At 37.5% G+C, this 27,700-nt stretch overlaps 1 protein-coding gene across 1 annotated transcript in view; it reads right to left on the bottom strand.

The window, feature by feature from the left end:
• The window catches only part of aff2 (AF4/FMR2 family, member 2), a 237,362-nt gene that overhangs the window by 139,922 nt on the left and 69,740 nt on the right, over positions 1 to 27,700 (bottom strand). Inside the window, exon 3 of the mRNA XM_079893420.1 lies at positions 12,681 to 13,523. Within this exon, the coding sequence (XP_079749546.1) occupies positions 12,681 to 13,523 (843 nt within the window). The remainder of the gene's footprint in view (positions 1 to 12,680; positions 13,524 to 27,700) is intronic.

The following is a 27,700-nucleotide window of genomic DNA, read 5'->3' as shown; positions in this document are numbered from 1 at the left end:
TTGCTCCAAGAAAAATGGATCTGACCTTGATATGTAGAGATAGATTGGCTGGTGGGGTGCTGGTCACATGACCATTCCTCTCTCTGTGAGGAACCAGACAGAAAGAGAGAGCGAGACCGATACACCATCAGACAGGAACCCATCCGTTGCAATTTCCATTCCTCATCTGCAATTTGTTATACAATTACACGGCATGCTGTGTGAGGCCACTCTGTGAAAAAGAGACAGACTCGAGACAACAAACTAGTTTTTATAGCCAACAAACTGGGATTTCAATCTAGTGTGGACACCTCTTTATTATGCATTCATTGATTTCAAAACTGCTTTTAACAGCCCCCAGATGTGAAAAATACTCAAAATTCCACTTTGCCACTTCTGTATTGAATTTGCATATCTGGTCATGCTCTGCTTGACACACTTGCAAAATTGCACAGCGGGTATTTCATTACAAGGCACCCCAGATATTCAACAATAACACTGAGCATCCAAAATAAATTAAAAAGACTAAATACCCACCAGTAGGCAGCATTATGTATTGTTTTGTAATGCCTAGAGTGCCAGTGATTTTTTTCACAAGCGAATCGACAAGGAGAGGGTCGACCGCTGGGGTTGTGGGGGAAATAATTGGGGGTTTTAGGGTTTTAACTGGCATTAAACTGACAGGGCTCAGAGCTGAAACAACTTAATACATGGTATTCCACAGGGATGTGTGTTAGGTCCATTTACATTTTTCACTAAACGGCATTTAAGTAATATTTAGGCGATGATACAAGGGGCAGCTTTTTTGAGCGATGTTGATTGGGCACTTTCCCATTGAGAATGGGCAGCAACTTTCTATCTGGATCCTTTAGATCGGTCGTGGGCCCTGTGTCTCACCTGGTTGCCCATTGACGGCAACATTGCCCAGCAACATTGCTCAAAAAGTTGCCCTGTGTATGATCACATTTAGTGTATCTGGTTTACACTAGAGCACTTAAACAGAAAATAAATACTTGATGGAGGATTTGGCAGTTTGAGGATGTGCCTGATATGAAACAAAAATACAGTGAAATTGACATCAGGACCAACCTGTTTGAAATGACCATTGGTCAACGGTTGCGTACATCAGAGCATTCAAGAAAACATTGACATTTTTTCAACTATTGGTTTTATGGGACCATCACAATAAAGCGTTAACAGATTTTAAGCTCTACTAATACTCTAAAGAGAATTGGTTCAGCCTTATTTATCGTCGACATAATGTCTACAGGTGACCATCAAAATAAAGTGTTACCAATTTTCTCTTCTATTTCCTTGTGGTGCATCATTCTTATTGAAACTGTCTCTACACTCTAGTGTTAAAGCAACCTAAAAGCTTCTTGACTTCAAGGTAACCAGATGCCATATTACCTTAAACAATATGGTAATCTGATTCGAAAACCTTAAATTGGCTGGCTTGAAGCCAGTAGCAGCAATAAATATCCACCCCTGAAAGGCACCATACATCATGATGGTTTTGTAGTTCGCAATGTCACTCGAAAAAGATAAATGCAGCTGAGATAATGCAGCTCTGACCTTAAGCTGTGGCGTGGGGAAAATGTGGATCCTCTACAAGATGTTTTGTTTTTACCATGTCTTGATGCAGTCACACCGTTGTAACCTACAGTCTAATGGTGCGGACTTGTCATTCTGCTTTTATTTATAGTGGCTAAATACACTACAAAACCTGGTCTATTGGAGGCAAGGGAAAAGATGCATTTTTTATTGCTATGAGGGTCCAATCCAGGTTTTACGTGGTCCCAGCAGTCCTCAGCCTCCCAGCCATGATGCAGTCAAGCAGAGATGGGTTAATTTAATAAGCAAATCTGCTGCGGTTTCCCTTTATGAAGCCAGTTTCATTGAGAACCTTCCGCAACACGTAACCACAAATGGCCAGGGGTCGATGGGATACAAATGGAGAGAATAACTTATGCACACATAAAACCTGCATGCCTGTCAGCAATGGCTACATGCAAAATGCAGTTCAGGTGAGATGCTATGTTTGCAATATATGTTTGGTTACAAGGTAGTTTGTGACGTCAGAAACACCAGCGATTTCAAACCGCGTTTTTGAGACTGTCTTTGGTTCACTGCAGTTTTAAAGAGAAAATACTCAACAATGGTGTTGACTGATGAATTTGCACATGGTTTGTCTGAAAGCATATTAAAACAACACAGACATATAAACAACATTAAAAACTTGATTTTCACCACAGGGGGACTTTAAAAAATGGAAACATAATTTAAAACCTACTTAAATGTAAAGAAGAAGATTTTCTCACAATTTCCAAGCAGACACAACAAATTTGATATGTCATTAACAGTGCAATGAAACATCTTTATAAATAAATATTCAAATATGTGATTGTTTTTGTCTTACAGATGATTAGATGAAGAAAAAAAAAGTCCATCACTTTAAAATTATGTTGCGAATGCCACTAATGAGGTTTTTTACAATAATGTGCATTTAATACTTAAGGTTAAGGGATGCTAAAATCTATATTCTTTAGAATGACAAATGACATTATATACAATGTCATATATGAATATCATTAACAGAATAGCTTAAAACACCAAATAATTAAAGCATTTGCGAATCTGACACATAATAGCATGAAAAATTACTACAGATGCTTAGGTACAGATATTGTTCATGGATTCTTGTAAATACGGGATAAAATCTGTTTTTGGAAGCGCTAATGAACTAGTTTTTGTATACATTTTTTTCCCCCATCATAATTTGACAAGAAGCCTAGTAAAATGATGAGTATTATGCAAATGATACCAGCTGTTACTTTGGATGGTAAAGCCTCCTAATAAACCTCTCTCTCTCTTTCTCTCTATCTTTCAGTGTGGACGCGTTCTCTCATCTTCCTGTTAATCCGCCTGGGCACGTGTGTGACACGTCTGTGAGGGGAAGTAGCCCGGCCTGATTAGCGTCTGGTCGAGGGTACGGTTGTGCTGGCTTCGGCTCGGCTAGCAGTGTGTATAGAACTCATTAACTAGCGGTCACAGAGTGCTAGTTCTCCGTCTGAGGAGGCTTGTGTTGGGCCAAATGATATCTTCAAGGTCAAACTACATGCGCTGAGGGGAGCCGGTACATGTCAGGGGACAACAGCACATCATCACACAGACCTGGTCTTTGCATACAAATCAATGCATGGCCCTTGTTTGTTTGTTTTTCTGAATGTTCTTTAGACTTTTTGCTAGATAAATTCAAGAGTTCATGTCACAACTTTTGGAGGAGTGACAACTGGGGCTTTTTTATAGGCAATATCCGATTTATAAGCCACTCGAGGCTGTGTGCTACAGTGAGTTTATTACAGATAAGAGGCATTCTTTAACCAGAAACAATTGTAATATCACTAAATACATTAGCTCAAGCTACCAATTATTATATGGCAGCAAATGCAATATGTTAATAGACACCATTTAATTTAATATTCAACAATATTTTTGATCCGCCTGCATTGACACCATGAGAACTGAACTGAGCTGGACGATGACATCACGGTTTTCTCCAGAGCGGCTATATATATATATATATATATATATATATATATATATATATATGAACTAAATGAACTTACTTAAGCTGGACTATGACACTATTTTCTTGTAGACATAAACTCTGTTGCATTATTTTCCTGTCATCTCTGTTAAGTTGCTTTGAAACAATCTGTATTGTAAAAATCACAATATAAATAAAGTTGACTTGACTTAAAGGAGAACTCCGGTCAATTTTAACATTGAGCTCATTTTTTTGTCAATTTGGAGTGTTGTCAATACAGAGAACAACGACAAAAATCGGTGTTGCCTACACCGTGTTATCCTCTTTTTAAAATTTGCACCCTGTTGACTTCAATGGGGCAAGTTTTAAACCTGCTTTTAGCCTCTTAACATCCTTGATGTGTCATTACAAGTGCACAGCCATGTTGAGTGATTCCTTTAGAGTGAACACGAGTGAATCTGACTGCAGTAGATGTGAAAGAAATGGATAAAAATGATGTTATTTAAGCCAGCGCAAATACCTGTATTTACATCCTGTTTTCGGTTGAAGTCCAAAGTAGTCGATTGTCGAGTTCACGCGCATAGGTTTAGTTACCTATGATCACGCGCGTGAACTCGGCAATCGACTACTTTGGACTTCGACCGAAAACAGGATGTAAATACAGGTATGTGCGCTGGCTTAAATAACTCGTTGTTCTCTGTATTGACAGCACTCCTAATAGACAAAAAAATGAGCTCAATGTTAAAATTGACCGGAGTTCTCATTTAAGTTGACCATTGTTCATTTGCAAGTTGAAGTTATTAACAACAATAATCAGAATAAACATTTTAGTGGCAAGTAACATATTTAGTAACTGTACATTACAGTACAACTTGGTGAATTCATATAGAATGTGTGATTAAATGTGCATTTATTTGCATTTTAGAATGAATTCAGTCAGAATCAGAATTATTTCAAAATAAAGAATAAATATAAATGATATTTTACAAATGAGAACTTATTTTATATGCGTGGAGAATAAAAGAACAATAACAACAATATGTTACTTTATTTTAATGTGCCCTTGTTACAGTATAATTATAAGTACTGAGAAATATTAATTAACAACTTACTATGGGGTTAGGTTTAGGGTTAGTTGCATGTAATTAATTTATAATTATTACTTTAGTAACTACATGTACTGTGTGGCAAGGACACTGTAAAATAAAGTGTTACCAAATAATATTAGAGGGAACATAATTACCACAACTTATATAATTAATAATAATATTACATTTATGGAATGGTAGATAGATATTAATAACAATATAACGTCGCTTACAATACCATTATTGTTTATTTCCTGTATTTTTCTCCTTTTTCATATTTATATCCTTTCATGCTTGCTGAAACAGACTTCTGCAGCAAATCGTTTTATGTTTATTAGCCACATTACTGACTATATCAGTGTGTTCACAGCAAAGAGTCCCATTAATGAGCCCAAATTAATTCTGAAGCGATATTAAACAAAGGCTGATGAGAACAGCCCATCATGCATGACTAGGAAGAAGAGAGAGAGAGAGAGAGAGAGAGAGAGAGAGAGAGAGAGAGAGAGAGAGAGAGAGAGAGAGAGAGAGAGAGAGAGAGAGGGCAGGGTGACCTAATTCTGAGATGCAACTAAGTGTTGTCAACTATGATCATTTCTCCCCAGGCCCACCTACAAATGAACTCCTGCCTTTGCTGAAACTACATCAATTCTTCTATGTAAATGTGCTTCTTAACAATCTCCTCGCTCTAAGTACATTTCTGTATCCATTTGAGTCATATTAGAAGTCTTTAGCGCAGAGCCTGCAGCGAGTGCAAAGGCCGCTTGTAGTGACACACTGAGATATTGAGGATCAGCATGTTTGGTCAGGCGTGATGGCACTGGCTCATGAGTAAAGACATAGACTGCTGAACAAACGCTCTAGACTTTCGAGAAACATTGCTGAGTTGCTTAGAAAAATGTGTCATTTACTTTTCGTAATACAGTCCCACTTGTAGGACGTTATAGCATCTTTTTTTTTTCTTTTTTACAAGTATTTACCTGTTAACTCAAGGAAAATGTATAGCTCTCACTGGCATTGAAATATATCCTGATCATAAAACACCTTAAAGGTATAGTGGAGGATCTTTCCGAATTTTAGATAAGACCCGCCCTCTCCACTTTTTTAATAAGTTTGATTGATTCACCAGAATGATTGACAATTAGGAGGACCAATAGTATAGGTGATCCACCCGGAAGTAAAAAATCCTCCACTATACCTTTAAGTAATTTTAATTTTGCTATAATGTCTATGTGATTAAATACTGAAAACTATAACTAGCGTCCCTATGTTTTTGCACAATTTGCTCAAACAATCAGTAATTCACATCAGCAAACCAAATTTACAAATAGAAGACCTCAAAATTTCACCAGAGCTCCAAAATTGTCTTGACCTGTATATAAACTGATGTATCACCATCAGCCATTGAAAAATACATAAGTATCCACTAAAATTAGTAATAGAAGAAGATATTGGCCAGACAGATTAATGAATAACTACACAGGAACAAATGAGTAATAAAAAATGAACATTTAATTACTATTAACTAACAAAACTCTATTAGTAAATAATAACACTCAGTTGACTGAGGTAGTTCACTATTAAATGCACTATTATTATATATTTTGTTCATACCTCCCAGAGGACTACTAAGAACTAATATATACTGGTTCATAATTTAATAAGTAATGCATAATGTATAATTAATGCTAAAGTGAAGATCATGGTAACCTACTAGTAATGACTCAAGTGTTACCAAATCTGTCAGATGCAATTTCTATCCAAAACCTTACAAAAACCTCAAAATCTTACAATGACTTCAGTCGTTACTAGAGAGTTATCATGCTTTTCACTTCAGAATACTGATCCAAGTAATTAGTCATTCATTCTGGATGTAGTAACACTTGAGTCACTAGTGGGTAACCATGATATATAATATGTTTTAATTCTTAAAAAAATGTGTGCATTCCTATACATTATCTATCATACACTCAAATTGACAAGTTTGTGCACAATAATGATTCAATTACAAAAATGCACAATAGAAGCATTTTCAATTCTGGTCTCAGCCATCCTGCTCTTTACATAATGGCATATGTAATTGAAAAACCATGTCAGCTGTGCACTAAACATGATCAATGAGCAGTATACTGTATAAGGCATTCTCAGTCAGTCAACACTATAGAAAGGGAGTATGTTCTGGGATCAACTTTACCGAAAGGAACCACGGACACCCTGCTAACTTATCTCAGACTTGCACTGTGCACAGGTTCTTTCACTTCTGCAGCTAATCAAACCAGAGACTTGCATCCTTGTTTCCTCACCAGTGCACCGCTGAAAGATCGCTGCCTGTTCACTCGTCTCAGCTCATTAGCCTCTCTGGAGAGGAAGCACCGTGTTTGGGACTGGCTAGCATAACTGTAAACAAGCAAATATTCAAAAGAGCCATATGAAATTGGATAAGTGGAACCATCAAGGTTGAGCAGATTGTTGAAGAAGCTGAAAAAGAGGAGAGGATTTGGAGTGTATGATTGGCAGATTGTGATTGGTTGTGCAATTAGGTAACAGAGTGCATTAGTGCCCGCCCACTTTTTCAGCTGCGTTGGTTCCGGAAATATTTTTTTTCCATACATTTTTCCCAAAAGTATTTTTTAAAGCATTATAAGCAATGAACCAAACAAACCAGTTACAATGTCAATCATAACTGTCACGGTCATGTTCAGTTTGTTTTGGTTTTCACTCGTCACATGTGTTCCTTTGTTCTAGTTTCCAGCCACTCATCAGTCACCATGGACACTAACTACATTCTTCACAGCTGTTCATCTTTTAGCTCATCAATACTGTGTATTTACAAAAAAGACAAAGATACAAGAATGTGTACTTAACATCTTTAGAGAGGGAAAGAACTACAATCCAATGAAGCATTGCAAATAATCGAATAAAAAAAAAATTAAAAGTCAATATAGTTAATCTATAATAATATACAATATCCTAACTAATAATGCATAATATACAAAACTATAAAGTCCATGTATCATAGATTGAGTGTCATATATATATATTCGAAAGTAGAGATGTAGTAGTGTGTACATTGCTATGCATATATTTATATTGAGCTGCTCACATGCATCTCTTTTCAAACACACATCCTTGCTTCTAAAATATACATTTCCAGAAATATGTGCGTAGATGATTGCACCACCATTAATCATTATAATACACCACAGTGCGGTCTACGTTACAGCTCCATGCACACGATCCAGCACTAGATGACTCAGTGTGGGTGAGGATGCTTTCTGGGGGGAAGTGGCGTCTTGCTTTGTGAGTCTTGGCAGCCCGGTGTAATCAAATGTTCCTGGAAATGACTTCCTGTCCTGTGAGATGGAGCCGAGGCTCCACGCGAGATAAAGACTTCTCTGCCTGTTACGGCAAACGCTGTTTTAATAACCCGGCTTGGCTGGGCAGAGCTCGATTGACTGTCTTTGATAGACGCCACTTTTATATCGCTGAGGAAGACCAAGCTAAAAAACATCTTACGGTCATCAGTGGATGAATAGACCTTATATGGGCCGATTTGTTTTTAACACTTTAAAGCTTAATTAGTCAAATGAATTTAGCATTATGCATCTTTTTAATTAATGAAATGAACTTGTATAAAAAAACGTGATATGACAGTACGTGGAAAGTGAAGAATATTTTTGTTCATTGCTAATCTTTGTCAAATTGTCAAATCTTTTGTTTATCAAAACTTTGCACTGTTAGTTTGAACATCCCGACCTGGCAACACTGGCTCAACCAATGGTGTGAGTTTGGGGCGGGACTCTGTGTTTGATCAGCCAATGGCAGATGAGGAGTTTGGAAAACTTGCTTGGAAACAGTCATTATGCAGTTTGGTGAAACCTCACCTTTAACTTCAGAGGTTTACAGAGGTCAGTGAGGATTTGGAAACTAAATGCTAATGTACATGATCAGCAGCTGAGATTTTACTGTGATCTTATCTGGTGTTCGTGCAATCACTCTGCTCTGATCTGGGATCGACATGGCTAAGGAAACAGAGGGACTGCATTTATATGCAGCAGATGTCGGCGTCTCCATTATATCTGATCACAAAGAGCAATCAGAAAGGAGACTGTGGCTTGATGAGAACTCCTCTGCCAGACTCCCGACCCAGACTCCAGTCCTCAACGCCATGACATCATTCACCTCTGCTGCCCACTGAGATTGCTTTCAGGTACTGCTATATTTAGTCATAGAACAGACCAGGAATACTTTTGAACCGAAGACAATTCTCAGACACCATTGGATATTACAAAATTCAAAATGGGTTGATATGACAGTTGATATTATCAAAGTGTATAAATATTTATGTGTAATTGTATATCAACATAATTACATTAATATATGATTTATAGCGCTTTATCGCAACAGATAACTCACTCTGTCAATGTAATATCTTATGTAAAAGTATATCATAAAAATAACGACTGAATAAAATGAATTACCAAACCAGCAAAAACATAAGCATGATCTCTCAGCATGTGTGATGCATCGTTTTGAATAGCCCAGCAAGCTATATCTTCACCGGTATTATTGTCTTGTCAAATCTGCGCTTCAAGGAGCTAGTGATAAAGCTATTAGTCACATAAAGACTGGGTGATACTGGGTGCAATAACTGTTTTTAGATGGATCAATAGTCTTATCTGTCTGTCGATGTCTCATACACTGACAAAAAAAAAAAAAAAAAAAAAAAGTGAGCCGCTCTTTCACAGCGAGCAGCGCAACGCTAGACACTAATCAATACACCAGGCGATAACAGAATGCTTCCAGAGCCATTTAGCACAGTCTTATCACTCTGCGGAGTGCTCAACCTGTCAAAATATTTTGTGGTGGGGTGGCACAAGGGAACATTTCATGCCTATCAAGGGGAACAAGCTTCTGCTTTTCAAACCAAAGAATGGCAGTTTTAGGAGTCACTCTTTCAACAGTGCAGAAGTGTGTGGCAGTCTGAAGATACAGTTACAGTATGTTAGTAAGCCACTATAAAGCTATTATGACTCTCACAATTAGAGAAGTTTGATTAATTTTACTCTACTGGTTAATGATTTGTTTCAAAGAAACAGACCTTTTTACATCACAGTTTTCAAATGAAAATGCAAATGTGTATATTAAAAGCCACTTAGAATCAAAATTGAATCTATTTTCATTATATAGATTCTTAGTGTTACTGTGACACCAGTTTGCATTCAAAAACTTTGAAACAATGGTCCTTATATTTTTTACTCATCTCTCTTTCTACTCTACTACTCTACTCTAGGTCAACAAAACTATTGTGACATTGACAATTGGCATTGAAAAGTTCAGAAAGTTGGTTGATGACTAGATAAAAGCAAACGATTAACTGATTCATTTTGGGTCATCACACATTCTGCATTTATTTTTTCAGTGAAGAAAAAATGTTGCTGAATGCTGCTCTTTGTATGCCTAAAGTTTTGAATGTGTGATATTAACTGTCTCAAATGTTGCATTATTTTGGTTCCAACATGTCATCCTCTTCACAGTTTTGTTTTGCCTGAATCATCACAAAGAACCAGCTTAGAAAGATTTGTACGTGTATCGCACCATTACCACTGACAATAGTTCCTGTCTCGAAAAAAAGATTTAAGCAACCAAGGAGCATTCTGCCAATTTTTGAGCACAATAAAATACCATCCGCTCATGTGACAACAAAGAAAACCTTGGAGGATATACAATCAGGAAAGGCTTTCACACAATTCAACACCTCAGCCAGAGTGAACCTGGATAAATAAGCCTGAAGAGCTGTGGAATAATAAGTAGCCAGCACAACACAGTACAGGTGAATCCCACGAGAGCCGCTTCAACAGAATCCACTCCTTTTAACAAACTAAAGCTATGCAAGGCAGGGTGGAAAAAAAATCAAATCAATGTCCTTGAAGATGGTTTTTTTTTCTCTTGAGAGCCATCTTGAAAGAGCGGCTCTACCCGTACTCTCTTGTGTTCCATTTTAATCCTACTAGTCCTGTTTTCGTTACTCTGCTTTTTTCCCATTTATTTTTTCCCCCTTTTGCATCTCTCTCTTTTCACTTTCAGGCAGTGACTCATCTGTCAGAAGGAGGGGTAGGGAAAGATGGCGTAGACCCAGCTGGGGCCCACCCTACGGGGGGTCTTCTATGCCTGCACCTCTTTGCAATAACAACATCTATCTCCATTTCCCTGCAAGCTGACCGGTATGAGGGCACTCTCAGAGCAATTAAAATTCCCCAGGTTTTCACTCTTGCCACATGCTTAACTGTACTGTGCGAACGTACCATATGCTTCAAGATGGGCGATAGTGCAATTTGGAGCCCGATGGTCGTCGAGATCCCCATAGAACAAAGAGGGAGAACAGCTGGCTGCCTCGCCATGGTTGGATAACAGCAAGTCAACCTGTTCAATCATATGCCACTCTTGTTTACCGCACCTTATCTTATTTGGTTTGTTTGCTTTATCTGGATTAAACCCGTAGGTAAGAGGGATGGGAATTTCAACCTACTGCTCAAACAAGCTTAAGGCATCGATATGAGGCTATTTTTCAAACCTGGCACTGGAAATACAAGGAAATTACCTCTCACAAGATACCACCTCAGAGTGAAGAAATAAATTAGTTGCTGCTGGGGTTTTAAAGAGCTAAACATGAGCCTAAAGCATAATAACAGAACCATTAGCCCACCACAATCTATTATCTTTAATCTAAGACCAGCTATTGGCTAAATCCTAAATGATGGTATCCCCTGTCCTAAAGGACCATGCTGAGCTTTCAAATGCAGCTATTTCTCTCTACAAAATGCCATGGGATCAAATCCCCCTGCTGGCAGCCATTCAAAGGAAGTGACGGCACTGCATGGCCTGTAAACGGCTTCAGTGTGGCTCATGTATCACGACCCTAGCAAGGTCAACAGAACTCTGCTCTAAGTGTTGGTCCCACAGAAGGGATGAAGTTAACATTGCCGGTGATAAAGCTCCAGTGTCTTAACCTCCGGAGGGTTAATTCAAAACATATGAGCCCATCCACTGTGAAAAAAATGTGTATGTGACATGTTCAAGACATGGAGGGTCTTCAGAGGTGTTTAAGGAACATGACTTATTGAAATGGTACCACGTTAAAGGTCAAGACAGGTCGTCTCAGTGAGACTGTATCTAGTTGGCAACCTTTCACATGGACCAGTGCTTACTGAATAGTTGCTTAATGAACAATTATGAAAGTCTTATGAAAGTTACAATTCTGAACATTCTTGATTATATTAGGTATCAAGTTTGTCAGTGAACTCATCTTGACTGACAGCATCATATTGCTTCAATCTATAGCCAATTTATTTAATTGTAAAGCCTTTTGGTTTGCTGTAATTATAGATCTATGCACACAAATCATGGCCCAGAATAAAGAAGAAAGGAATTAGCGTATATACAGTACTTCAATTTAAGACACAGTCTGTGATGACAGATATGATCATTACGTATAATGGGAAAACACCTACAATGACTTACTGAACAAAGAGGTGCATTATTTCGCTCAGAAGTACTATTATGAAAGTCACCATTTTCAAGCATTGGCTATAACTGGGAAATATAATCAAATATAACATTATCCATCATTCAATTACACAGATCTTCCGAATAGTTTTAACTCTAGAATTGTTTCTCCTCTCAAAGGAGAGCCAATATCAACTTACTTCAGCAACCTAAGCACGGGAAAATCACTGAGGTAAGAATTTCCCTCCATTCAAACCAGTAAAGCTACAAAGAAATTGATCTTTAAACACGCCAACAAGAAGACTTCCTTGTAGAGTAGGTAGGTTCACAGGAAAGCCTGAGGTTCATTAGTTGATTATTAATGAAGCACTCCATTATGTCAGCCCCTCGTTCTGCCAGGTTTCAATGCAAAACAGACCTAGCCAGGGGAAAGTCAACAGAGCCAAGCCTATCTGCCAACTGTTCCTGTCCAACTACCGCCGCATCCAAACGAGAGCAAATGATTACAACATCTGCAAGAAGCTTGCCCTTTAACTAAGACAGAAAATGGTCACACTCACCTCCCCGGATTGCGGCAGTGTCAGCTTAGGAATTTTCCCTTTGGTCCCAGCCGTGCTGCTTTTGGTATCCAGCAGACCTCCAAATGGCACACTGTTGTACCCTTCCACCAGCTCCACAGGGGGTTTGAGCTCTGGGGAGTCGTTGGGGACCTGGTCTTGGCCGTCCATGGGCCTGACGTAGGCAGTGGGTTTCTGCTGCACAGCACTGCTGGGCTTGCAGTGGAGACCTTGAGGAAATGTCGGCGTCAAGAGGCCGCTAGGAAGCAGGGACGTAGAAGCCATTGGTGAGTTCGAGCCATGGGAGCACGAGTCCTGCTCAGCGGGAGACTTTCCGAGGCCAAGCTCGGCTGTGGCTGGTCCTTTGCCGGACTGCTTCCTATTGGAGTGTGATGAAGTTGTAGGTCCGCTGGGATTGGGACTTGAGTCCTCTTGGTCCTGATCATGTCTACTAGAGGTCTGCTCATGACTAGAGTGCTTTCCCCGGCTGACCGCTTGAGCGGTCTGGGTTCCACTTGAACCGTGACCCCCTCGTGACCAGTCTGAAGACCGTAACTTTTTACCTTGATGTCCATGTACAACGCTAGAACTTGGCATGGTGTTGGCAGGGGGTGGGGGCATAGAGGTGCTGTGGCCTCCAGGTTGGGAGGGAGCAGCTCGGCTTCGCTGAGCCTCAGGGAAAAAGCCTGGCTGGTCGGGCTTCTCTACTGGAGTCTGGGGAACAGAGTTCTTAGGAATGCCTACAAGGTGACTCTGGTTGGAATGGCTAGTCAGAAGCTCCTTCATTTCATCATAATTTCCAAGTGTGTTTTGGACCCGGTTGGCCAGAGCATCCCCTTTGTTTGTCTGAAAGTAAGAAAATAAAAACTATATGAAACAAATGTATAATTCAGACATATTCCTAACAAAGGTATTTTTAAAAGAACAGTTCACCCCAAATAAAAAGAAAATTCATACACGTGGCCCATATTACTTATGCTCTAAATTCCCAATATCCTAAAGTCATACAATAGCTTGGTGTGAGGAAACAATCTACATTTATTTTTTTTATTTTTTTTCACACAATTCACACGTTTTTATTTTTACTAATAATATTCACCTCCACCGTAATCTTAACTCAAACATGGTGCATATGGAGCAGGCTGGACTGAAGCAACATCAAACATCACTGTTTTTTGAGTGCCTCACAAACAGATGGTGGAGATTATTATCAATGAATAATGAAAATAATTTACTCACATAAAGCTTAAAATTATGAAGACTTGGAAAAAGTTACTTGTATACTGCTTATAGATGTTATTAAATGGAAAAGACATGGAAGTTTTCTATAAATTATTTTTTATTTGTTTGTTTGTTTGCATTTCATATAAAAAAAAAATACAGCATACCTGTATGAAATGACATGAAGGTGAGTAAATAAGTACAGAAGTTTCCTTTTTTTGATGAACTATCCATTTAATTGGAAGAACAATCAACTGTATTGCAAAATGTCAATGGACTGGAATATCATAATCTAAATTGGTTATAAGATAAAAGATAAAGATAAAACAACCCACAACACACCAACTGCTCCACAACACCCCAAAAGTAACGTCATAAGTGTATTATTTTTGTGACTACCAATTCAGGGAGTGAAGCCTTCTCAATATGGACAGCTCTAAAGACTGTGTTTGTCAGTATAAAGAACCAGAGTATTTATCATGAGCTTTAGCTGACTACACCATTAACATAGTTTTGAGATGCAAGCCAACTCTCCATTTGATGTTAGTCAATATTTATGAAACCAGGCAACGTGTGATCACAGAAACGGCGAGACGCTGTATTTAGAATCTATTCAGAATGTTCTGTTTGTGTGCCATTCCTATCCGTGCCTGTGTACTGATTTCCATAAAATAATGTTTGCAAACATCTCCTGAATTTAGTGCAGGCATAAAGATACAGTATTCTCCTCTCCAGAAATATCTGTCCAACACTAGTCTGCTTTTGCTCACAACAAGAGTCCTTTTATAATAATCGTTATCTTTTAGGTTGTGTGGCACATCATTAGTTGCACAGCGTCCTACAGAAGAGAAGCATGCTAGCCCACCCCCCACTGATTATTTGCATAATAAGCAACATTCTTCTTAATGTTCAGGCCTTTACTCTCGTATTCATCACTACATTTACATCTTTTCCTTTATTCAAAGCCTCCTAAGTATCAGCACCCTTATTTTAAAGAGTCTGAATATAGAGGTATTCCAACAATGAATAAATAAATGTGTGCTTCTCTTGTACACTGATACAATTAAAGACTACGTTAATCCCAGGAAGCAAAGTTAGAGAGAAACATCTATTAGCATTCTCCATTCATTTCACATGTAATTGCTACATTAATAACAGACAGTACAGCTCTTCTAAAATGCAAATGCATCTGTTATGGCTTTCAACCACATAAACAGTCAATAAACAAATAATGTTAAATGATGCACGACCACAGCATGGCATGCATGGCTATTATAACAGTGATGGAATTATGCACTGGACCGTTAACATGTGACCTTATCTGATTCTAGATCTTCTCAGCCTAACTGACCTCTGACCTAGTAAAGCCTGAACACTAATGTCAGCAATGAAATCTTATTGACTAAACGGTTAACTGCGATTGACTAAGACATTTTCAAAAAAGAATTATGAATAAAAACAAATATATCATGCTACAGTGTACATAATAGTCTACAAGCACAAATAGTTTGATGAAAGCAATTTGTTTTGTATTTATTGATTGCTTTATTAAATCATTAAATACTAGCCAGCAGATTTTCGCTTGCTTTATATCCCAGGAAAACCATGATTTGCTACTTGCTATTTATAATTTAGGGGGAAGGATACATGCTGCATTTTCAACTACTGATCCTTGTCATTTTAAGGACTTTTCCCTTTCTCACAATAAACAATTTTGGTAATATTTTGGGTCATCACTTGCGCAATGTAAAACCTGGGTCCACTGGCGCATGTCTCTGCGTCCTCACTATACAGACGACATGAGTTGCGTTCTCGGACAGTGCTTGGATGGGAATGTGTGCCAGTGTGGGCTCTGCTCCAGTGTTTTTAAAGTGAAAGATCTGAAAGGGACACTCTTGAGTGAGAGGAGTGGGTGAACCTCCCAGACGAGGTGCTTCGGTCAATGTGAGGGAAAATCCATCTGGGGTGCACACAAAGAGCTGTTGTGTGAGCTCGACTGCTTGACTGAAGCATGAGAATGCTGGACCGTGGCCAGACACACATTCTACAGCTCGGGGGAAGGTGAGAAAGAGAGAAATACTCTTATTTTAAGCGTTAATTGCTGACATTTTCCGTTCAAGGTTTCTTAAAATGACGAATAAGCCATTTATGAAGGATTAATCGTGTATTTACATTGATGGTTAAAGCTTTTACTAGCCAATTAATGTGTTTGGATATGTAAACACTTTCAAATGTCTAGTAGTTTTAGGCTGTGTTCACACTTGTAGTTCGGTTCGCTTAGTTCGTTTGGTCCGGACCAAAAAAAAAAACGTTTAGGGTGCTTTCACACCTGAGCGTTTGTTTCGGAACCTGGTGCGCTTTCTCTCTTGGTTCGGTTTGTTTAGGCATATGTGAACACGGCAATCGCGCTCGGATCCACACCAAAACAATCGCTCCGGGACCACCTGAACGATGTGGTTTCGACCCGATTGCAAACGAACTCTGGGGCGATTCGCTTGTGGTGTGAAAGTAATCAAACCCAACGGACCAACGAACCAAATGTTATTATAAATCATAATGGGAAATGTGCTATATAAATAGCAGTATAGTGTCTGATAATGTGAGTGAGTACATTAGTAGTTACCACAGTTGAAAACCAAAAGAGCACCTCTTCATCTAAAACCGTTGTGTAATTGCGCTTCTCCGTGCGAGAATGTTGTCCCGATGAAGCCTTGATTCCTGTTCTAGCTGCATTATAACATTCGTCATTAGTGTTTGTGTGTCTTGACACTGATAACCTCTAGACAACGCTGGAAGATCAAGAGAGAGAGAGCGTGTTTAAATTTACTGCAGTATTAATACAAATGTAGTTTAACAGCTGCAATGACGGCTACATTTGTATAGTGTTTGCGTGTGTTTCGACATTTACAAATACAGCCACAATAATGTCATGGAGCGAACTTGACAATCATCTTGATGGATGACGCAGAGACCAATAAGACCAAACGCTGACCAATTTACTCGCATGTGACTTGCGTGAACACATTTTGGTACGCTTTGAAAGGCTGTCTTATTAAAGAGAACCGAACCAAGAGGATAATACAACATTGTAACAAATAAAGTACCTGTTTCGGAACAAAACAACAATCTATATGTGTGAAAACGCCCTTAGTCCTGGTCCACTTAGCGTTCAGTTTGGCATTTTTATCACCGAACCTAAAGGCATAGGGATACGTTCACAACCTGATTGGTCGGCTTTTATGACGTATTAGGCCTACCTATTTTGATACGGAACTTACCGAACATCCAAAACAATGCTGTGTGCTGGGATAAATCATACGCAGGTTACGCATATTGCATACAACAAAATAATTTCATATATCTCAATACAGATCTCTAAAATTTTACACTGAGCAATAATTTTCCCACATACCAAAATCTGTACACCATGTTCCATTTCTCATCCAATTTAACCAAGACCAAAATGATCTGCTCCACCACATTCATGCTATCGCTCTATATATGTTCTTCCTCTATATAAACAATATATCTATTTCAACTTCTCTTAAAATATTTTAAGAGAACAATGTGAAAAAATGTTGATACACAAGAGAAGCACCTTGGCGTTAAATGTTTAACAGCCATCAAGCTCAAAAAGCATTGCTGCCTTTGATATACATACACTATAAAAGTGTGACAGTGTATTTAGGAGGTTCAGTGAGATCATTCACTTTTTGATTGTGATTTTCAGCACTCCGAAGTTTTAAACGATACAAGAGACTTTGTAATGGGCCATTACTTAATTGCCTGGAAGGGGCATCTTGGGAAAAAGGGCAGCATTCTTCTTCCCCTCGTGGCCTTCTTTACTTCAAGACAAGGAGAGATTACATACTTAAAGATACTTAAGTGCTTCAGTGTCAGCTGCCTCTTTAAAACACTCCACAAAGTCTTGATAAATGCTTGTAATGACTCTACAAATACAGACTTGAATTGTAAAATACAGCCCTGTGGCAAAGCAAAATCCAGCCAAAATGAATATATGAACAGTTTCACACAAGGAAAAGAGAGGTCAGCATTATTTGATTGGTATACGTCCATGCCTGTGTGTGTGTTTGTTTGCTTGCTAAGGTGTTAGCAGCAGTGTAAATGCAGTTTAATGGGGTCATATTAAAAAGACACTGTGTGTTCTAGAGATTTGAGTACTTGGGCGCTACCACTCTGCGCAGGCTATTCACATGCACAATGAGAGTCTTTGTTTTCCTCAATTGCCAGCCCTTTCCAACTTCACCAGAGAATCCTGTATTTCAAACAATTTCCCTTAATGGATGTTAACAAGAACCTCAATATAAACAATCGGTTCACTCGTGAAAACTGAATCAGATGCATTCGCGAGCTGACACGCTCGATAGGAACGTTAAATGACTGATGAGTATCTCATCACGCAGTAGATTTGCATTGGCTTGATTTAAGTTGGAAAAGTCTGTATCCTTTATTGCAAATAAAGCAGTGCTCCCATGCCATATGTTCAAGAGAACGAAAAAATAACTTCCAGCAAAACCGGTGTTAAATAAAGTATAAATCGAGGTTGTAAACATTGGGGAAGCCACAGTTTTATCAACGCTATCTCACGACCAATTCGCACGTGTGAGTACGATGTGGCTAATTCGTTCGATTTGTCTAAATTTGTCTAAACCCCAGTGATGGGTAGGTTTAGGGGCAGGTTAAGGGGTAGGTCACTCGTACGAATTCATACGAATTGGGCAACTTGTAAAATATGTAAAAAACTTGTAAAAAAAAAATGTAGCAAAAATCGTACGAATTCATACGAGTGAGGTCGTATGAATTCGTACGAATTAGACACCTCGTAAAATACGTACGAATTGCTGTGAGATCGGGTTGGTTTTATTAAAGTCCGGGTGAACCGGAATTAGCAACCGACTTTACTACGGTGTTGTGACGTATTTCCAAGTGAAACGGAATATTGAATAGAGGGTGAGGTTTTATTTTAGCGCACCTCCTCTCCATCCCTCGCTCATAGCAGAGTGACGGTTGGAGGGGAGTGGAAAAAAAATCTCTGTGTACGGGTTAATTGTTCACCACAAGACTAGTAATACGCGCTACCAAAGTAAATAGTGTCAATTTTGATTTCATAATTCAAACAGGAAGATGCAAATCCCGTTGCAAATGATGACTCATACAAATGATGTGAGTTTGGAGCAGATCATTGGCAGATCAGATGGGGGAGTGTCTGGGAAACCTATTTGAAAACCTGTTGAAAAGTCAATTATTAAAAAAAGCTAATTATTATTGGCCTACTGCTCTGATTTTACAATCAAATAACGTAATCTCAAAGTTACATATTCAAAAGATATCGCCGTTTAAAGCTGAAGTGAAATGTTGAAGGTAAATTATATTTTAGGCTTAGTCACGATGCTCAAATCAAACAAACAATGAGAGAAAATAGTGTGCTATTGTGTGATTATGCTTACAATAGTGCAAAGTTATATAAAGTAAGGAATAATTGAAGATGGGACGTTGAATTATTCGAAAAATAATGCAGACCTGAAGAGTAAATCCGCTTGGTCGATGCCTTTAGTTGCTTGGTATTTATTCACTTGCTCAATATCTTTGTGCGCTTCGATTCTTTTGCTGTTGTAGGCTGTAAGGACCTTTGAAATAACTGAAATAATTTGACGATGATTCATCAAATCATATTCATTTACTTCAACAACAGTGCACTATCACTTAAAATGAGCAGCACTGCACAAAGATCTGAGTATTCTCATGTTAACATGAGTGCCAAAAAAAATTACACTGCTGACACTTATGCTGTGAAAAAGGCCTTATGGTTTAAGTTACACACAACACAACTCGTAAAAAAAAAGATCTTAAAGAGAACCAGAACGAACTGTTGTATGATTACTTATAACTGTCTCTACATTTTAAATTGGTATAGGAAAAGTACATCTTCCAACACACTCAAGTTTAACTACTTTAAATGAGAAGTAGACTGTAGTCTGTTGTTTCTCAACACTGTGTGTTGCGTGTGTGGCTCTGTGTGCATGCTGTCTCTCCTTGACAAGACATTGGCAGTGTTTACAAAAGAGCCTTGTGCTCATCTGCTGCGAGCACTCAGGGCTTTTGCCCCCCGGCCAGAAAACCAACAACTGCGATGGTAATGAAGGTGGCAATACCTCCAGATCTCAGTGAAACAGCATGGAAACCTCAGCAGCACTCAAACACTACACCCTACTCTGAACGACGGCGCTGTCAGGGAAACGTCTTTGCAATAATTCGATATTTCTTTGCCAGTGCGTGCGTCCTGTCTGGATCACACAAAGACAGGAACAGCAAACAGCAGTGGTCTACAGAGCCATTAATGCTTCGGATGAGGGGTCGATGCTGAGTCAAACGAGAAAACTCAGACTACACATCATTTAAAATCAATAGAAGATTGGTTACAGAGAAAAGGCGAGCAAGAAAGAATGCGCATGGTGAAATTCCATCAAGAAATTACGTTAAGCTCTACTGATGGGGAATTTGCTTCTGAAATAGCTTGGAGTCAACTTGAAATTAAAACTGACCCTACTTGTTCATCAGTGCGTGAAAAACAATCGCTCTCATTCATTAAATGTGTCAAAACAGTACAAACTGTGCGTGGACATTGTCAAATGCAGTCTTTATATGGACATGGGTGCATTTTATTCAAATTACTAAATATTCCCTCATTTAGAATAATTAGAACTTGATCATGTGATCTTTTCAATATTTCTGAAAGATCATGTGACACTGAAGACTGGAGTAATGGCTGCTGAAAATTCAGCTTTGCGATCACAGGAATAAATTACATTTTAAAATATATTACAATATAAACAATTAAATGGTAATAATATTTCACAGTATTGCTGTTTTTACAGTATTTTTTATTTATTAAATAAATGCAGCCATAAAAAAAAAAACATTAATGTTTCCAAACTTTTGACCGGTAGTGTACCGGTGTGTATATATATATATATATATATATATATATATATATATATATGTGATGCGCGGGTTGATCCAAAATGAGCGGGTGCCTGCGGTCACCCGCGGTTACCCGCGGTTACGTGTCATCCAAAAATATTTTTTAATGATATTCGGGTCGCGGTCGGTCGGGTCGTTTGAAATAAAGATGCCAATTAAACCTTTGCAATTTATATAGTACTAGACACAATTTTCTATGAACTACATAAGCCTACACTTTTATGACGCACGAGCTCAGTCTGCAGGTAGAGATGGAGGCAAGTGAAAAGGTGAAGACTGGGGAGTGGAAGCTCTGCAAATACACAAATGTTGTGCTTGTGAGAGCTTCAATTGGGCATCCACGTGGCGAAATAGCCTAAGCCCACTAATACAAGTGGGAAATCCTTATTTACCTTTTGAATGTTGAGCGTTATTAACTTTTGAATAAATCCTGACGCGGGACAAAATGCCTGATTTCCCAACACGTTGAACTGAGCAATGCCATTGTACCATTTTAATAGGCTACTTTTAAACGCATATAGCTCAGTAATATATATTAGAGATACACAGATATAACATTTCTCAGCCGATGCAGATACCGATAGTTTTGGTATTCTCATTTGGTACACTATAATATTAGTTGCAATTAACAACAGAGGTATTATATTTAACTGCTATTTATTTTCAGATATAATAATTACATCCAAATAAAAACTGAAATGTTGCAAAACTCAGTTTTGTTGACATCTTTCCTTGTTGCAACACTGATTGAGTTTACATGAGACACGATATAGATTACAGTAAATTGTACTGTATCTTTCTGATATTCATGCATGTTTTTCTAGATATAATTTGTATTATATTGGAAGAAAAGACTTGCGCTCTTCTTGAACTGAGGCGCTACAGCGATCTGTCACGCCACATTTAAGAGCATCAAAACGCCATTTATTGTTTGAATTTGTGATAAAATGGACAGAATTTGAAAGATGACACTTAGTTTCTTTTTAGAAATAACAAAGTACAGAGCTATTTGCGATTATTGGAGGCGCGCTACAAATAATGTTTAGGCTATTATAGGGAACAACTGCAGACCTGGCAACCCTGGCTTGAACTACGGGTAATTCATAGGGTCAAATAGAGCCTGCTTTTATGTAGCTGTTTTTGCTGTGAATGCGTTATTGTCGCATTAACTTGCCCTAAATTCACACATTTTTGCAGTAGGACACATTTTTCCGCACACTTTTGATTGACAGGATATAATCGGCCCTGATCATTGGCTGTTTTTAAACAACTGGCCGATGGCCAATAGTGAAAATAATAGCTTTTATCGGCCAATACATCTGTACATCTCTAATATATATATATATATATATATATATATATATATATATATATATATATATATATATATATATATATGTATATATATGTATATATATATATATATGTATATATATGTATATATATATATATATATATATGTATATATATGTATATATATATATATATATATATATATATATATGTATGTATATATATATGTATATATATTAGGGCTGTCAAAAGATTAATCGCGATTAATCGCATCCAAAATAAAAGTTTGTTTTTAATAATATATGTGTGTGTACTGTGTATAATTAAATTTGTATATATAAATACACACACATGCATGTATATATTTAAGAAAAATGTGTTATTTAAATATAAAAAAATATATATATTTATATATAATATAAACTATATAAATATATATACAGTATATGTATGCAAATATTTCTTAACATATACATGCATGTGTGTGTATTTATATATACAAAATAATTATACACAGTACACACACATATATTATGTAAGCACAAACTTTTATTTTGGATGCGATTAATCGCGATTAATCTTTTGACAGCCCTAATATATATATATATATATATATATATATATATATATATATATATATATATATATATATATATATATATATATATATATATATATATATGTATGTATATATATATATATATATATATATATATATATATATATATATATATATATATATATATATATATATATATACACATATATGTCATGACCCCTTTAACATGGACAATTAACCACACCTCTAAACTTTTATTAACCTCTACAATCATATGTTCGACAGAGAATTATACAATGTATACAGGGTGTATACAATCAAGCTCTGCCATACGCTTTATTTGTTGTTGTTGCTGCTGAATATCCAGTTTCATTTAGAAATACATCACATTATAAGTAAAATGTTTGACGTTGACTTCAACGTCAATAAAGCTTGTTGCATCCTCTAACATGAATCATCCATAAGAACACAAGCATTAAAAGTAGATATAATTGTCGATGACGAAGTTCATAGTGTTTTTGTACTGCATTCATTCCTTAATTAGGAACAGAAAAAAACACTGTCGCTAAGTGAACCTGGTGGCAAAAACAAGGCAACCATAACAACAATTCCCACAGAGTAGAGCTAAATACACACTCGAGCACAACAACTTCAAATCACTCCCGAGACTAAGCATTAGACTGACTTTATTCAATTCAGACGTAGTATCCTTTCTACGCAATGCAGAACTAACCGCAAAAACAACCTGGTAGGCAAAAAGGAACAAGGTATTGTGCTAGCATGCACAGCTAGGCGTCTTTTCGCTCACTTAGTGAGTTTGACTCAGCAAGTTGTTTGAGGTAGAGGGTAATTTGGGAATATTTACCTTGGGGCAAAAAAAAAAAAAAAAGAAAGAAAGAAAGAGAAAAGTCTCTCTGTGACTGGGACGGTAGAAAACTCTTGGAGCAGCTCCAGAGGTCTGACCTTGGCTGGCTGAAAGCTTTTAAAAACAGCCTTGCACAGAGAAAGCATGTCCAACAGGAGTGAAAGGCCACGAAGGGACACTGGGGGGGAAGGTTGATGTGGGAAACAAGCAGAAGGGGCGGCGGGGGCACTCGAGCTACGGCGCTAGCACCACTGGAACTGCTTTGAAGGTGCCAAGCGATCTGGGAACCAGTAAATTAGTCCCAAATAGCTGTTAACGGCACAGTTCCATTAAACAGGATTTAGGGGGATTAGCTAATAGCAGCCTTAGATGAGTGTTTGGGGGGTGGAGGGCGGCAAAGACTGGTTGGCGAGGGAATAAAAAACGAAGCGCTCATGTCCTAGCTCTCATGAAGAGGAAGGTATAGTGACTTATGACACGGAGAAAGCCTGTTAAAGGGATATTCACCCAAAATTAGCCCATGATTTACTCACCCTCAAGTCATCCTAGGTGTACATGACATTCTTCTTTCAGATGAATACAATCAGAGTTATATTAAAAAATGTCCTGGCTCTTCCAATTATTTGAGTTATTTTAGTCGATAAAGTTTTGAATATGGATATTTTTCAAAACAGAAAGAACCATTCACTGCCATTCTAAAGCTTGGAAGAGCCAGGACATTTTTTTAATATAACTGTATTCGTCTGAAAGAAGATTGTCATATACACCTAGGATGGCTTGAGGGTGAGTAAATCATGGGCTAATTTCCATTTTTGGGTGAACTATCCCTTTAAATATTAAGCACAATTACGGCTGTTTATCGTTTCCGAGCGAACTGTTTAACTTTCGCTCCCATTTTGGGGGCGTACTCATATTTACGTGGCACTTTTCTTGTTAATCTTTCAGCGTCTTCTGCGGCAGCTTGCTCTCACAGTGCTCCTGTCTGGATCCTTCATTGTGCTCTGCTTCAGCGCCCGCTTTGAGCTCCAAATCCCTCTCACATTTGACAGGACACAGTGAGTCGAGTTCAATGCACAGCACATCATTCAGGAGAGTGATGCAACCGCACAGCTGCAGCGAGGAATGCTGGGACAGCACATTCCTGTGGGCCAGAAACAATTACATTCTCTATGCAAACTCACTCAGAAATTGTTTGAGCCTCCATTTCACATCATCAAGAGAGACATTTTTTTCCCCCCAGTACAGTGTACATGTCCAGTGTCTCTGCACACTTAAGCCATAATTAAACAGTCTAGTTTTTTTTTTTTTTTTCATATTCACATATTCATATTTCTTTTGCAAAGACTTTTAACAAACTGGAGGCAAGGCGATTTTTTTAATAATTTTTAATTGAGTGTGTCTTTCAATTTGATACAATTCTCACTAAATGTTCAAATTCTGAGTCATTGCAATATGTTATTTTACATTTTCTCTCACCACGCATTCAGTAAATCCCAAAATAACAGTGATGTTATTAACTAAATTTAAAACTATTAAAAAAAATATTTTCTTTATTTAAAAATAAAGCTGAAAAAAAGAAAAGAAAACGGAATAAAAATAAATAAATAAATAAATAAATAAATAAATAAATAAATAAATAAATAAATAAATAAATAAATAAAAAAAAAAAAAAAAAAAATGAAATGATAAAAAAAAAAGTGAACCATAAACACATATGAAAAATGTTGCCTTGGAAACTAAAATTACCCCCAAAAAAAGTAAAAAAGTACTGCAATTACAATTACTAAAACTGAAATAAAAATAAATTAAAGCTAAATACAAATATTTAATAACAATGACAATTACAACAATAATAATACAAATAATAATATTAATAATGATAATCAAAAGCACATACCATTACTAACTTAAAATGAAAAGTGAAAATATTAATAATTATATATTAAAAAAAAAAAAAAAAATTTATAGACATTACAACACTTTTGTTAAGTTAACATGGTAACATTTACAATAAGGTTCCATTGGTTATCATTGTGGGCAGTAAGTTGGTTACAGTATTTATTAATCTTTGCTCATATTAACTAATAAAAAGTTTATGTTAGCTCAGATACGTTACATCATATTAACAGATACAACCTTTGATTGTAAAAATGCATTGTAAATGTTGAATTTAACATTAACAAATATTAATAAAATGCTGTAATGTTTATTCTTAGATCATGTTAACTAATGTAGTTAGTGGTGTTAAAAATGGATCCTTATTGTAAAGTATTACCATTAACACAGATAGCAATTAATGCTCACTATTTTTCATAATGCATTCTGGGAATTTCAAAGGAATGAACAGTTCAGTGCACCGGACAGCCCTAGAAACGACACACTCCTTGTCCAGTGCACTTGTGGATTGAGACCAAGCGGGGATTCAGTAAGAATGAATTGAGTCCATTCATTGCGCTGTTAATTTGCATCTGCTGTCTGTGTTGTCTTTTTGTGCCCGATTCACTAAAGAAATTACACAAATCAGGTAACGCCGCACACGCGCCCACAAAATTAGTGCCGAATGCAATTTTCACTGCGCAATTCCCTATCTTGCAGTGCTAGATTACAAAGGATGCGGCAGAGCACACAAACCAGCACCACCGAGATCCACCTGAATCAGCTCTTTAGAATGCTGAAAGTGTACGCACTACACCTCACGTCTGGATATATGCCCGTTTATAACATTTGCCTCCATCATTTGATGAATAACTGCCATGATCAATACAAAACATAAACAAACATCTCTTTTCAATTAAATTCATTTCACCCCCTGCTTTCCTAACACCGCAACATTAATTGCACCAAGCAAATAGCTCTGTGTTTTTATGAGTAAATCTATAATAAGTCTAATTTACACAAAGGGAGGTAAGTTTGAGCTGACAAGAATGACAATGATTTACTCAAGACTCAAGGCGGGTTCTCAAAGCTCAACTGTGATGTTTTTGCAGAGCAATGCCACAAACAAGCGCTCTTGGTTTAATCTGAGTTTTGTTTTCTAAACCATTTTCTCCCTTATTTCGCTTTATAGGACAACTGTGAACTGAGTGACAGGATATTAGATTTAAAGGTAGGGTAAGCGGAGAGGCTAGCAATAGCAAGCTAGCTTTGAAAGCATAAGATCCCACCCTCCCTTTAGAGTGTCTCCAAAGCCACGCCTCCTTCAAAACACGAGACGAAGTTAGATTACCTCATGTCACAACATTACAATAATAATGAATGTAAACTTCAGTTGTACCACCTGACTGCCGCAGATTCATTTCAGCATTGATTGTGCTGACATAGGAATGCATAAATCCGAGTCTGAGGTCGTGAACAGCTCCGGGTAGAACGTCACAGGTTGCCATCTTGTAATTACGGTTACGACATGGCGTGAACGCAGCATAAGCTTGTTGTTTTGGTTCAGGAGGAACTGTAAGGCGGCGGCTGCTGGTTGTTTGCGATGCTCGGTGACTGACGTCTGTCTACAACTCTTCACAGTCTTAAGGAACGCCCCGATGAAGTGCGATTGCGTGAGTGCGTGAAGGTATGCAAATACATGTTGACAGAAGATGTTGATCAGTGCATTCAGACCAAATGCAATGGTTGGACGAACATATTTTCGGTCCTGAGACTTCCACAGGAAATATACTGTATTACATATTTTAATATTTAGACCACTTTTTAATTATTGATTCCTATCAGGATGTGAAGAAGGTTTCAACCAGTTTGACAAAAAGTGATATGTATAAAAAATACATACAATACCTTTAAATGTACTATTTAAATTGACCAAAACTAACTTTTTGGGGCCACTGTAGTTTCTTAGACAAATAACAAAAAGATTATGTAACAGAGATATTGAATTTATGACCGATGGCTTTTATGAAGTTTTTCTTCCTGAGCGACTGTAGTCTGAAAACGTTCACCTTGTAGTCAACCACCGTCCTTACTTTCAGTGAGTTTTTCATTATCACAAACACCTTGCGCTTGCTCTCCGGGGATTTAGTCTTGGCACCCCGTAAAGCTGCTTTGGGACCATTTTTATTATTACAAATGCTGTATAAA

This window comes from Squalius cephalus (genome assembly GCF_949319135.1).
Source record: "Squalius cephalus genome assembly, chromosome: 14".
Classification (NCBI taxonomy): Eukaryota; Metazoa; Chordata; class Actinopteri; order Cypriniformes; family Leuciscidae; genus Squalius; species Squalius cephalus.
This window is presented reverse-complemented; position numbering and strand designations above follow the sequence as displayed.